At 54.7% G+C, this 13,341-nt stretch overlaps 5 protein-coding genes across 5 annotated transcripts; 2 read left to right on the forward strand and 3 right to left on the reverse strand.

The window, feature by feature from the left end:
* Window positions 1–778: 778 nt before the first annotated feature.
* On the forward strand, window positions 779–6,480 carry N7511_002898 (trifunctional fatty acid synthase subunit FAS2; the record flags this gene model as incomplete). The annotated part of the gene is made up of 3 exons (XM_057125323.1): window positions 779–1,295; window positions 1,367–6,300; window positions 6,370–6,480. The coding sequence occupies 3 exons, from the start codon at window positions 779–781 to the stop codon at window positions 6,478–6,480; spliced, it is 5,562 nt and encodes a 1,853-aa protein (XP_056987482.1).
* A 754-nt stretch (window positions 6,481–7,234) lies between these two features.
* N7511_002899 (tRNA (guanine26-N2)-dimethyltransferase) lies at window positions 7,235–9,355 on the reverse strand (the record flags this gene model as incomplete). Its single annotated transcript, XM_057125324.1, has 1 exon — window positions 7,235–9,355. The coding sequence occupies one exon, from the start codon at window positions 9,353–9,355 to the stop codon at window positions 7,235–7,237; it is 2,121 nt and encodes a 706-aa protein (XP_056987483.1).
* A 305-nt stretch (window positions 9,356–9,660) lies between these two features.
* On the reverse strand, window positions 9,661–10,729 carry N7511_002900 (MCP1 family protein; the record flags this gene model as incomplete). Its single annotated transcript, XM_057125325.1, has 2 exons — window positions 9,661–10,448; window positions 10,528–10,729. 2 exons carry the CDS (start codon window positions 10,727–10,729, stop codon window positions 9,661–9,663), a joined length of 990 nt encoding a protein of 329 aa, XP_056987484.1.
* A 200-nt stretch (window positions 10,730–10,929) lies between these two features.
* Window positions 10,930–11,642, forward strand: N7511_002901 (putative C2H2 finger domain protein; the record flags this gene model as incomplete). Its single annotated transcript, XM_057125326.1, has 3 exons — window positions 10,930–10,938; window positions 11,002–11,028; window positions 11,076–11,642. The coding sequence occupies 3 exons, from the start codon at window positions 10,930–10,932 to the stop codon at window positions 11,640–11,642; spliced, it is 603 nt and encodes a 200-aa protein (XP_056987485.1).
* Window positions 11,643–11,963: 321 nt separating this feature from the next.
* Window positions 11,964–13,337, reverse strand: N7511_002902 (pyruvate dehydrogenase (acetyl-transferring) subunit E1 beta; the record flags this gene model as incomplete). The annotated part of the gene is made up of 4 exons (XM_057125327.1): window positions 11,964–12,435; window positions 12,504–12,790; window positions 12,866–12,989; window positions 13,090–13,337. 4 exons carry the CDS (start codon window positions 13,335–13,337, stop codon window positions 11,964–11,966), a joined length of 1,131 nt encoding a protein of 376 aa, XP_056987486.1.
* Window positions 13,338–13,341: the final 4 nt, after the last annotated feature.

Consider the following 13,341-nt stretch of genomic DNA (forward strand, 5'->3'; position numbering starts at 1 on the left):
CTACACACTATAACAATGCGAGTGGGAGGAAAGAAAAAAAGATCCGCTGTTGAACTGCATGTAGCTGAAAGCGGTTTAGCGCCGTCACAGACCCGCCCCAATGGGTTGCGACTTGGACCCGTTGAGGATTCGAGTCGACAGTTCGACGCTCTTCGATGCGAGGCTGATTGGTGATGCGTGATTAATTCGGAGTCATCCGCTGGTGCGAAGGGGGCAACGCTGCCAACTGGTGTCAAAAGCACTGGGGTGAATCCCCATACGTAGACTGTAGCCTGTAGCCTCACACTGCTCCAATCCTACTTCCGGCCGAAGCTCTGGAACCCCAACGCCCTCACCAATTTTCGTAGTCCCCCAATTCCCCCGATTTTCGCTGGTTGAACCTCTCGTCCCATTAAGACTATCACTTCTGCCGATTTGCTTGGGAATTTGTCTATCCAAAATAATTCTGGGGTGAGTGTGCCAATTGTTCCAAAAGTAAAAAAAAGTGTGGGAAAATTACGGGTAATCGGATTACCAAAGAGCTCTCCGACTTCCCACCTTTTTTTTCTTGACTTTCAGGACCTCAACTGACATCCGGGACAGGAACTTGGTCTTTAATTTCTTCCTCTTCTCGATTCCACTCCCCTCCCCTCTCCCCCCCCTATCAACCACCCTTTACTCTTATTACTCTTTATTCTCGGGCTTACTTTGCGACGCCCCTTCGTCGCGCCCGCAATTCAGCCAGGACGGACACGTCCTTTGTGTTTTTTAATCAATTGATACCCAGACTTCCTCCAACATGCGTCCGGAAATCGAACAAGAGCTTGCTCACACCTTGCTGGTGGAGTTGCTCGCCTACCAATTCGCCTCCCCCGTCAGATGGATCGAGACACAGGATGTGATTCTCGCCGAGCAGCGCACCGAGCGCATTGTGGAAATCGGTCCCGCAGATACCCTGGGAGGAATGGCCCGGCGGACACTAGCCTCCAAGTACGAGGCCTACGATGCGGCCACTTCAGTGCAGCGTCAGATTTTGTGCTACAATAAGGACGCGAAGGAGATCTACTACGATGTCGATCCCGTGGAGGAGGAGCCCGAAGCCGCCGAGCCGGCTTCGTCAGGTGCCCCTGCTGCCGCTCCGGCTGCCGCGCCGGCGGCGGCTGCGGCCCCCGCAGCTCCGAGTGCTGGCCCGGCTGCTGCCGTGGAGGATGTCCCTGTCACAGCCGTCGATGTGCTACGGACATTGGTCGCTCAGAAGTTGAAGAAGAGCCTTGCAGATGTTCCCTTGACAAAAGCTATTAAGGATCTTGTCGGAGGTAAGAATACTGCTCCCCCTCCCATTTTGTGAGAGAAAGATTGGAGATTGTTCAGTACTAACGGCCAATAGGCAAGTCCACATTACAGAATGAAATCCTGGGTGACCTGGGTAAGGAATTCGGTTCCACACCAGAGAAGCCCGAGGATGTTCCCCTCGATGAGCTCGGTGCCTCGATGCAAGCCACATTTAACGGTCAATTGGGCAAGCAGTCCTCTTCTCTGATTGCCCGCATGGTCTCCTCCAAGATGCCTGGTGGCTTCAACATCACTTCCGTACGCAAGTACTTGGAGACTCGCTGGGGCTTGGGCTCTGGCCGCCAGGACGGTGTGCTCTTGCTCGCGCTCACCATGGAGCCTGCTGCTCGTCTGGGTGCCGAAGGCGATGCCAAGGCTTACCTGGATGATGTGACCAACAAGTACGCTGCCAGCTCCGGAGTGAACCTCTCGGCTCCTGTCGCCGGTGGTGATAGCGGTGGCGGCGGTGGTGGTATGATGATGGACCCTGCTGCTATCGATGCCCTGACCAAGGATCAGAAGGCTCTCTTCAAGCAGCAGCTCGAGATCATCGCCCGTTACCTCAAGATGGATCTTCGTGGTGGCGAAAAGGCCTACATTACCTCCCAGGAGACCCAAAAGACTCTTCAGGCCCAGCTGGACTTGTGGCAGGCAGAGCACGGTGACTTCTACGCCTCTGGCATTGAGCCCTCCTTCAACGCTCTCAAGGCTCGTGTCTACGATTCCTCGTGGAACTGGGCTCGTCAGGATGCTTTGAGCATGTACTACGATATCATCTTTGGCCGTCTGGAAGTCGTCGATCGGGAGATTGTCAGCCAGTGCATCCGTATTATGAACCGCTCCAACCCCCTCCTCCTCGAATTCATGCAATACCACATCGACAACTGCCCTACCGAGCGTGGAGAAACCTACCAGCTTGCCAAGGAACTCGGACAGCAGCTCATTGATAACTGTCAAGAGGTCATGAACGTGGCTCCTGTCTATAAGGATGTTGCTGTGCCTACCGGTCCCCAGACCACCATCGATTCCCGTGGCAGCATTGGCTACAAGGAAGCTCCTCGTGCCAGCGCTCGCAAGCTCGAGCACTACGTCAAGCACATGGCCGAGGGTGGCCCCATTTCCGAGTACAGCAACCGCACCAAGGTTCAGCACGACCTGAAGAACGTCTACAAGATGATCCGCAAGCAGCACCGTCTTTCCAAGTCTTCTCAGATCCAGTTCGACACCTTGTACAAGGATGTCCTGCACGCTCTTGGCATGAACGAGGGTCAGATCATTCCCCAGGAGAACGGCTCCGCCAAGAAGGGTCGCAACGGTCTCAAGCGCACTGCCACTCGCCCCGGCAAGGTCGAGACTATCCCCTTCCTTCACCTCAAGAAGAAGACCGAGCACGGCTGGGACTACAACAAGAAGCTCACTGGCACCTACCTCAATGTGCTCGAGTCTGCTGCCCGTGACGGTCTCACCTTCCAGGGTAAGAACGTCTTGATGACCGGTGCCGGTGCCGGTTCCATTGGTGCCGAGGTTCTGCAGGGTCTCATCAGCGGAGGTGCCAAGGTTGTTGTCACCACCAGTCGCTTCTCCCGTGAGGTCACTGAGTACTACCAGGCCATGTACGCCCGCTTCGGTGCTCGTGGCTCCCAGCTCGTCGTTGTTCCCTTCAACCAGGGTAGCAAGCAGGATGTTGAGGCCCTGGTCGACTACATCTACGACACTAAGAAGGGTCTCGGCTGGGATTTGGACTTTGTCGTTCCCTTCGCCGCTATCCCCGAGAACGGTCGTGAGATCGACTCTATCGATTCCAAGTCCGAGCTTGCTCACCGTATCATGCTGACCAACTTGCTCCGTCTTCTTGGATGCATCAAGACCCAGAAGCAGACCAATGGCTTCGAGACTCGTCCCGCCCAGGTCATCCTGCCTCTGTCCCCCAACCACGGTACCTTCGGTAACGACGGTCTGTACTCCGAGTCCAAGCTTGCCCTTGAGACTCTCTTCAACCGTTGGTACTCTGAGAGCTGGAGCCACTACCTCACCATTTGCGGTGCCGTCATTGGCTGGACCCGTGGTACTGGTCTGATGAGCGGTAACAACATGGTTGCCGAGGGTGTTGAGAAGCTCGGTGTCCGTACCTTCTCTCAGCAGGAAATGGCCTTCAACCTTCTCGGTCTGATGTCTCCCGCCATTGTCAACCTTTGCCAGCTTGACCCCGTCTTTGCCGACCTCAACGGTGGTCTGCAGTTCATCCCTGATCTCAAGGGATTGATGACCAAGCTCCGTACCGACATCATGGAGACCAGCGATGTCCGCCAGGCTGTCATCAAGGAGACCGCCATCGAGCACAAGGTCGTCAACGGCGAGGACAGCGGAGTTCTGTACAAGAAGGTTGTTGCCGAGCCCCGTGCCAACATCAAGTTCGAGTTCCCCTCCCTGCCCGACTGGGAGCAGGAGGTCAAGCCTCTCAACGAGTCTCTCAAGGGCATGGTCAACTTGGACAAGGTTGTCGTTGTCACTGGTTTCTCTGAAGTTGGTCCCTGGGGTAACTCCCGTACCCGTTGGGAGATGGAGTCCAAGGGCAAGTTCTCCCTGGAAGGTTGCGTTGAGATGGCCTGGATTATGGGTCTGATCAAGCACCACAACGGTCCCCTCAAGGGCAAGGCCTACTCCGGCTGGGTTGACGCCAAGACTGGCGACCCCGTCGATGACAAGGATGTTAAGCCCAAGTACGAGAAGCACATTCTCGAGCACACCGGTATCCGTCTCATCGAGCCCGAGCTGTTCAAGGGTTACGACCCCAAGCAGAAGCAGCTTCTCCAGGAGATCGTTATCCAGGAGGACCTCGAGCCTTTCGAGTCCTCCAAGGAGACTGCTGAGGAGTTCAAGCGTGAGCACGGAGACAAGGTCGAGATCTTCGAGATCCCCGAGTCTGGCGAGTACACCGTCCGCATGCGCAAGGGCGCCACCATGCTCATCCCCAAGGCTCTCCAGTTTGACCGTCTTGTCGCTGGTCAGGTTCCTACCGGCTGGGATGCCAGCCGCTACGGTATCCCCGATGACATTATCGAGCAGGTTGACCCCGTCACTCTGTTCGTCCTGGTCTGCACTGCTGAGGCTATGCTCTCTGCTGGTATCACTGACCCCTACGAGTTCTACAAGTACGTCCACCTTTCTGAGGTTGGTAACTGTATTGGTTCCGGTATTGGTGGTACCCACGCTCTCCGCGGTATGTACAAGGACCGCTACCTTGACAAGCCCTTGCAGAAGGATATTCTGCAGGAGTCTTTCATCAACACCATGAGTGCTTGGGTGAACATGTTGCTCCTTTCCTCCACCGGTCCTATCAAGACCCCCGTCGGTGCTTGTGCCACTGCTGTTGAGTCCGTTGACATCGGTTACGAGACTATTGTCGAGGGCAAGGCTCGCGTCTGCTTCGTCGGTGGTTTCGATGACTTCCAGGAGGAGGGCTCTTACGAGTTCGCCAACATGAAGGCCACCTCCAACGCCGAGGACGAGTTCGCTCACGGCCGTACCCCCCAGGAGATGTCGCGTCCCACTACCACCACCCGTGCTGGATTCATGGAGTCCCAGGGTTGCGGTATGCAGCTCATCATGACTGCCCAGCTCGCTCTTGACATGGGTGTCCCCATTCACGGTATCATTGCCCTGACCACCACCGCCACTGACAAGATCGGACGGTCCGTTCCCGCCCCTGGCCAGGGTGTTCTCACCACTGCACGTGAGAACCCCGGCAAGTTCCCCTCGCCTTTGCTTGACCTCAAGTACCGCCGCCGCCAGCTTGATCTCCGCAAGAAGCAGATCAACGAGTGGCAGGAGTCCGAGCTCCTCTACCTCCAGGAGGAGGTTGAGGCTATGAAGGCCCAGAGCGATGAGACCTTCAACGAGTCCGAGTACTTGCAGGAGCGTGCTCAGCACATTGAGCGCGAGGCTATCCGCCAGGAGAAGGATGCTCAGTACAGCCTGGGCAACAACTTCTGGAAGCAGGACACGCGCATTGCTCCTCTCCGTGGTGCCCTTGCTACCTGGGGTCTGACCGTCGATGACATCGACGTTGCCTCCTTCCACGGTACCTCCACTGTCGCCAACGACAAGAACGAGTCCGATGTCATCTGCCAGCAGATGAAGCACCTCGGCCGTACCAAGGGTAACGCTGTCATGGGTATCTTCCAGAAGTATCTCACCGGACACCCGAAGGGTGCTGCCGGAGCCTGGATGTTCAACGGCTGTCTCCAAGTCCTGGAGAGCGGTCTCGTCCCCGGTAACCGCAACGCCGACAACGTCGACAAGGTCATGGAGAAGTTCGACTACATCGTCTACCCCAGCCGCAGCATCCAGACCGACGGTGTCAAGGCCTTCTCCGTTACCTCCTTCGGTTTCGGTCAGAAGGGTGCTCAGGTCATTGGTATCCACCCCAAGTACCTGTACGCCACTCTCGAGAAGTCCCAGTACCAGGCCTACAAGACCAAGGTCGAAGCCCGCCAGAAGAAGGCCTACCGCTACTTCCACAACGGCCTGATCAACAACAGCATCTTCGTCGCCAAGAACAAGGCTCCTTACGAAGACGACCAACAGAGCAAGATCTTCCTCAACCCAGACTACCGCGTCTCCGTCGACAAGAAGACCTCCGAGCTCAAGTACTCTACCACAGCACCCCAGGCCAAGGAGTCCGAGGCCACTCGTCAAACCGTCGAGTCCCTCGCCAAGGCCAACGCCTCAGCGAACTCCAAGGTCGGCGTCGACGTCGAGCACATCGACTCCGTCAACATCGACAATGAGACCTTTGTCGAGCGCAACTTCACCGCCAGCGAGCAGGCCTACTGCCGCAAGGCCCCCTCCCCGCAGTCCTCCTTCGCCGGCCGCTGGAGTGCCAAGGAAGCCGTCTTCAAGTCCCTCGGTGTCAGCAGCAAGGGTGCTGGCGCTTCCCTGAAGGAAATCGAGATTGGCGTCGACGCCAACGGCGCTCCTACCGTTAACGTAAGCTCTCCATCCTGCGCCTTCCACCTAACCATTCCACGATAGACCAAAAGCTAATTTAATCTCCAGCTCACCGGAGCCGCCGCCGCCGCCGCTAAGCAAGCCGGCGTCAAGCAAGTCAGCGTGAGCATCAGCCACAGTGACTCGCAGGCCGTCGCCGTTGCCGTCTCGCAGTTCTAATTTGAGTTCTAGCTCTAGAACAAAGCTAGGATAGATGAGAGATGGCTGTTGTGTTGTTGTTTCGCATATAGATCCTTGAGATCGGGCATTCTGTTGACTTTTCTTTTTGGAATGTGGCCTGTTGATTTAATCTCATGGGTCGAGACGTAATGATTGTGATTTATGCTTTTTCTTAGATCTCCAGACTGGGGTTTGTCTGGCTTTTTTTTTTGTGTTTATAATGGGTGTTATGAATGGTATTTCTTATTGTTTATTTGATTTTGGATTGGAGAAGGATGTAGTTTGATACTGTAGATCCATGGATGTTAGTTAACGATATAAGGGGTTGTTTGGTTAGGGTTGGGTTGATTCCCTCTACCCATTAAGTTACCATTAACTTATCGTTACGAGTTAACTTGAGTTATATTTCAAGAATTGAGTTTCAACAATTGAGTATACATGAACATCAATCTCAACATCGATCTCTTCCATCTAAACCAAAACCAAAGGTCGACACCCTACACATCCCACCATCCATTCTTCCACTCACCAAGAATAATCCGACGTGCCATGAAATACCATGAACACAGTACTGTAAATGTAAATATAAATCTCTCCAAGCGGGCACAACTACAACAATACACATCCCATATCTAACTCAATACGAACAATAGAATGAGACACGAAAGACAAAGTAGAACAGTAGTACTAAATTCCATATATACAACTCCATGCATAAGTCAACTCAATATAAGAAAAGAAAAGTAAAAAGAAATCACGACTTTCCAGCCCGATTCAACGGACCCCAATTCGCGCGAGGGTTAAGCTGGTACCGCACAATCCTCTTGCTAGTATGCTGTTCCGAAACCTGTCTGCCAAGGTCGCCATCGAAGGTGACTTCAAGGGTACTAGGATGGGGAGGTTTAGCCGGGGCAGTAGAAGTAGCAGCAGAAGTAGTAGTAGCAGTAGAAGCAGAAGCAGTCCCACGCGCACCAGACCGATAAAGCGCAGCCTCGACCTTCGTAACGAGATCGGCAACATCCTTGCCCGCCTGAATAGCAGCGAGCAAGTCATTCTTCAAAGACGACAGGATCTCGCCATCGGCAGCAGCGTCTCCGCCAGCGGCGCGCAGCTGCTCACGACTCTTCGCCATGATACCGGCGCCGGCCGTGCCGGGCTTGAGAGAGGGAGATTTATTAGGGGCGTGCTGGCGGACCCATTCGCGCATGATCTCCCAGACGACGGCCCAGGGGGCGTCAGTGCGGACGGAGTTTGGTTTTGTGTGGCTGCGTGTGGAGCGGTAGCCTAGGTGGGCGATGGCGCCGCGGAATTCGTCGATGGGGGGAGTTGTTGTGTGCAGGACTTTGGAGAGGGCGCTGAGGGAGAAGTAGAAGGGGTGTTCGGGTTTGGGGGTTAGGGGTTGGCGGGGGATTAGGGCTGGGTAGAGGGATTTGTCGGAGGGGGAGTCTTGGGGGGCAGTTTTGATGTTGATTTCGTCGTCTTCCGGGTTGGCGGTTGGAGAGGAGGGGGCTTGGGATGGTGGGGATAGATCTAGGTCTTCTTCCAGGGCTGTGGTCAACATGCCTTCGATGCGGGCGGTGGTTTGGTAGGTTTGTTTGTCGGCGCCTGGGAGCATGTCTAGGATCTTTTGGATGAAGATTGGGTTGTGGAGGGGCCCTGCCCACATTGGGCCGGCCAGGTGTGTTTTCGTGCCGCAGTGGTCGCAGTATGGGCCGGAGGTTGGGCCCTTTGTTATGCCATGGTGGTAGAAGGGGTTTCCCTTCTTGTCTGCGCGTTCTTTTGTCGAGCCGATGGGCTGGGTAGACCACGCGCCGCAGCCGGCGTCGCAGTTCCATACGAGCATGGTGTTACCAGCGTTGAACTTGACTTGGGCGGGAGAGCGGTAGACGCGCACGAAGACACGGGCGTAGAAGTCGATGGAGAGAGACAAGAGCGGCTCAATGGCGATTCCATATTTGGAGGCAGACATGGCCAGACTGTTCAGGATCAGGCGGAGGCCACCTTCGTGCGAGTGTTGGCCTTTGACGGGAATACCGCCGTACAGGGCGAATGCCTTCTCCGAGTAGCCAGTTGAGGCCCAGACACCGGCGTCCGTGCAGGTAACGCAGAGGAGACCGCCGTCTTTGGCAGCTTGAACGGCACCGTCCAGGAATGGGCCTGCTGTGCCGTAAGGGTCAAGATCGATCACGTCGAACTTGTCAGCGTGGTCGAGTCCGTACATATAGGCGCGGGCATCACCCAGATTAGGCTGGATGCGGTCCTCGAGCTTGTTGTACCCAATGTTGGTCTTCATGGACTTGATTGCCGACTCGGACATGTCATTTCCCACGACCTTGGTGACGAAGGGAAGCTCCGAGGCGTAGCGGAGAGCACGCAGACCTGTTGCCGACAGGGCGTCGAGAACCGTGAAAGCTGGCGGAGAGTGTTGCTTCTCGGTGTTTGCGTCGGGTTTCTGGCCGGCTTGGACAGAGACGGGCTGCTCGGTCTCGTCCGCATTACCCTCTTGTTCTCCCTCCTTGGGTGCAGGCCTCGGGGCCTGTTCGCTCTCGGCCTCATCGTCTTCGCGCTTACGTTTCTTTTCACCATTGCCCGCGCGCTTTTTCATTTTCTGGTCCGTCTTCTTTTTCTTCAGGTCCATGGCATGTTCGCCATATGCGCGAATGGCCAGCACACTCAGGTCGCGGTTGAATTGCTGGATTGGGTTGTAGAAGACGGACTGAGATTGGTCATTCTCTGTCAAAAACTTCTTTGGTCCCTTGGAGGCAGCTTCCTGGGCAGGAGGATTGAGAATATGCGCGAGTCCCTCCTTGATGACATTGTACTCGGTGCCCTTGTATTCCACCTGGCTAGGTGTTCCGGCAGCAGTGTTCTCCATGGTGGAAAAGAGTCGCGGTTGTAATACTCGAGGTGTTGATTTCGGACGAATGAATTGGGCGAGAGCAAGGGTCGAGCTCGACTTCTTAAATACGCATCGTACAGTTGAGCGAGAAATCCAAAAAGTGGGCATAAGGGCCTGTAGAAAAAGATTGTCGCATGAAGAGTCGAGGAAAAGATGCGGCGCACGGACCAAGTGGGATTACATTAGTTGGATATCGACTGCTTCATACTTCTACTTCTTCTTCTTCTTCTTCTTCTTCTTCTTCTTCTTCTTTTTATATACACAAAAGAGTCAGAACCCGATCATAGCCAGTTCCCAATAACAGGGACTTGCATGTACATCTCGTTCCATCCCTTCGCTTCCCACCCAACACCCTCACCACCACGCCCAATAACACCAAGAGCACCAGCAAGCCAGAGCGACGCGCCAGCAGCAGCAATGCCATTGACCACCCACCACATCTTGCGCTGTCTCTTTTTCTGACTGGGACTCTCCGTATAACCAAGATACCCCTCCAACGAGCCCTTCTGACTGCCCCGTTCCTTCCGCACCGTAGTAATCCTCCACCCCATCCAAGTCGCCCACCCACCAACGAAATGCCAAACACTGGCAGCAACAAACAAGACGTAGAAGACGTTCCAGAAGACAGGGCTGCGGGCAAAGCCATGCGCAATATATCCGAGTCCCACCCCGGAGCTCCCACCCTCAACCATAACCGGCGTTGCGCGGTTCACCAGCGCATGCAATCCAATCAGTGGTGCCACAACGTATCCCGAGCGAGCTTGTAGAGACATCCGCGGCCACCAGGAGAGCTTGTCGCGTTGGGCGCGGGTCTCGGCGCCGTATAATCTTGCGCGACGTGCGGCGCGGATATTGCGTAGGGCAATGCCAGATGCGATGTGGCCTAGGATTGGGAGGGTAAGGACTAGATGCTCGATTCCTGGGGCTTGGTAGATTGGTCGCGTGAGCAGGAGGTAGGGTTCGCTGGCGGGTACGGAGCGGGTTACGAGTGGGATGAGGGAGGTATTGGCGAGGTGGAGGATGAAGAAGGCTGTTGGTGGGTAGGTTGAGTATTTTTGGATGCTGGTCACTGAATAGATATGTTAGAATCAAATTGAATATAAGGCAGGGTGGGTTTGAGGTTGAGGTCGAAGTTGAAGTTGACGTACGCCATGTATCCCAGCGGTGGCCGCGGAGGCCCAATTTGGGAATCAAGAAGCCTGTTTCATGTTGTGGCAGAGGCTCAGTTGGAGGGAAGTAGTTGCTGCTTTCCACATCTGGTGTGTCGGAGACTGGCGAGGGTTCCAATTCTTGCATAGACAAGATGGATTTGGTGTCGATGTCCTCCGGTTTGGAGGGTTGAGATGACATTATGATTATGAGGGATATAAACAACAGACAGCAGACAGCAGACAAAAGAAAAAGAAAGGAAAAAAAAGAAAGAAATTCGTCAGTTCAATTCAGTTCAGTTCATTGAAGGAAGAAAGTTGGGGTTGACGATCTTGCTGATTCCCGCAAACACAACGACGGTGATAGGCTCTTCACGCTTTTCAACCTCACTCCAACAAACGATGGCTCCGGTATGCTCCTCAAGGCGGTACTCTACATGATTCATCTACAGTAAAAGACTAACATTCAAATAGCGAGGCTTTACCAATCCCGCTCCAAAGGTGAGCTCTCAACTCGTCACATACAAGCTTTAAGCTAATCCCAACAGACCGAGTCGGCACGGTCAGCGCTGAGCGCCTTTACCTGCACTCTCTGCAACAAATCATATTCCCGGCATCCTGAGTATGAAGCACATATCGGTTCATATGATCACCAGCATCGGAAGCGGCTTCAAGATCTGAAACAGCTCTCGCGCGATCCAAATGCCGCTGAGAAGGCTCGGCGGGCCGAGCGTAAGGCGGACGCTGAGGCTGGTCTAAAGGTTATCGAGACTCCTGATGCTGCTGCATCAACTCCTGTGGCCAAGAGTGGTGGTGGCTTTAAGAAGGGTGGGTTTAAGAGCTCTTTTGCTGCTGTGAAGGGTTCCGCGGCTCCTGCTGCTCCTGTGAAGAGGAACGTTCTAGGGGACGACGATGATGAAACTCCGAACCCCGTGGACAGTGATTCGCTTGCTGTTCCTAATGCTGTCGAGAACGAGGATCACCGTGATGATGACAATGCTGAAAGCGATTCTGATGAGGGATATTCACACGGAAGTGGTGCCTACTACGACCCCCGTCGACCTACGGATTGTTTTGCGGGATGTGCAGCTCAAAATCCAAAGGTTGCTACGTGATGCTGAGTATCACATTCATTGCTGGTTAGGGCTTCTGCATGGACGGCGCTGGGCTGGTGTTTACAGGTTCTTCTGGGTGACTTTATGCACGGAAACAAGAATTGCTATCTATCATTTTGAGGAGTTGGGAAATATCAAAGCACTTTACGCTGGGAGGACAGACCCTCAGGATGTAATCGTACATAGCTTTCCAAGAATCTGTCTAGAAAACACACCGCAGGAACATAATGGAACAACATGACTTAAAAATGGAACAGATGAAAGGGTACTAGGCACATGGCTATATTATAACGAGCTCCTCGCTCGTCTCAGTCCGCTGACTTACAAACGCAAGAGCTTGGCGGCCTGGCTGACAATGGTGTCCTCCTGGGGGAAGGCCATGGTCTCGAGGCCAGCGGCGTAAGGAGTGGGGACCTCAGCACCGGTGACACGGATGGCAGGGGCGGTCAGGTAGTCGAAACCGTACTCCATGGAGAGAGCAAGGATCTCGGAGGCAACACCGTACATGGGGTAGCCGGACTCGACACACATGAGGCGACCGGTCTTCTTGAGAGAGGCGATGATGGTCTCGACGTCGAGGGGCTTGATGGAGCGCAGGTTGATGACCTCGGCCTCAACACCGTACTTCTGCTTGAGCTCAGCGGCGGCAGTCATGGACTGACCGACACAGCGGGAGACGGAGACAATGGTCAGGTCCTTTCCGGGACGCTCGATCTTGGCCTTGCCAATGGGCAGGACGAAGTCGTTCTTCTGGGCGGCCTCGCTCATGGGGAAGGCCTGGCCGTACATAAGCCTAAGGGATGTATGTCAGTTTTCCGTCCAATTTTCCGATTGCCAATTTCGGGGTGATGTGGAACTCACTCGTTCTCCAGGAAAACAACGGGGTTGGGGTCACGGATAGCGGCCTTGAGCAGACCCTTGGCGTCCTCGGAGCTCCAGGGGGAGACAACCTTGAGACCGGGGATGCTGCCGTACCAGGCAGAGTAGTCCTGGGAGTGCTGAGCGGCAACACCGGCGGCGAAACCGTTGGGACCACGGAAAGTGATGTTGCAAGGCTGGATACCACCGGACATGTAGTGAGTCTTAGCGGCAGAGTTGATGATCTGATCGATGGACTGCATGGCGAAGTTGAAGGTCATGAACTCGCACTAGATTGTCTAGAATCAGCATGGCCCAACAATTGTCTTCGGTCTCCGGTTTCCGGTCTTCGCGGAAAAACTCACAATGGGGTGCAGACCAGCGAGAGCAGCACCGACGGCGATACCGGTGAAACCAGCCTCTGTGATGGGAGTATCAATGACACGCTTGGGGCCGAAGCGGTCGAGAAGACCCCTCGTCACCTTGTAGCTGTAAAGGGATCAGCATGATGAATGATTCAACGATTTCACCGGCCTAGAATTCCGCCATCTCATGACTGGAATCAGTCCGCGATTGAGGGATTGCTCACGCTCCGTTGTACTGTGCGACTTCCTCACCCAGGATGAAAGTCTTCTGGTTGAGCTCCAACTCCTCGGCCAGGGCCTCGTTCAAGGCATCGCGAACGGTGACCTCCTTAGTGCCATTCTCGGTAGCGTATCCACGGCGCAAGATCGAGGGAGCACAGGCGGACTGGCGGGTAGCGGAGCGCAGAGTGGTGGAAGCAAGGCGCGAAGAGAACAGACGAGCTGTTGGGCGGAAAAGTCGGGGAGCTGCCATGGCG

Source organism: Penicillium nucicola (assembly GCF_028828085.1).
Source record: "Penicillium nucicola strain IBT 29836 chromosome Unknown utg000002l, whole genome shotgun sequence".
Taxonomy (NCBI): Eukaryota; Fungi; Ascomycota; class Eurotiomycetes; order Eurotiales; family Aspergillaceae; genus Penicillium; species Penicillium nucicola.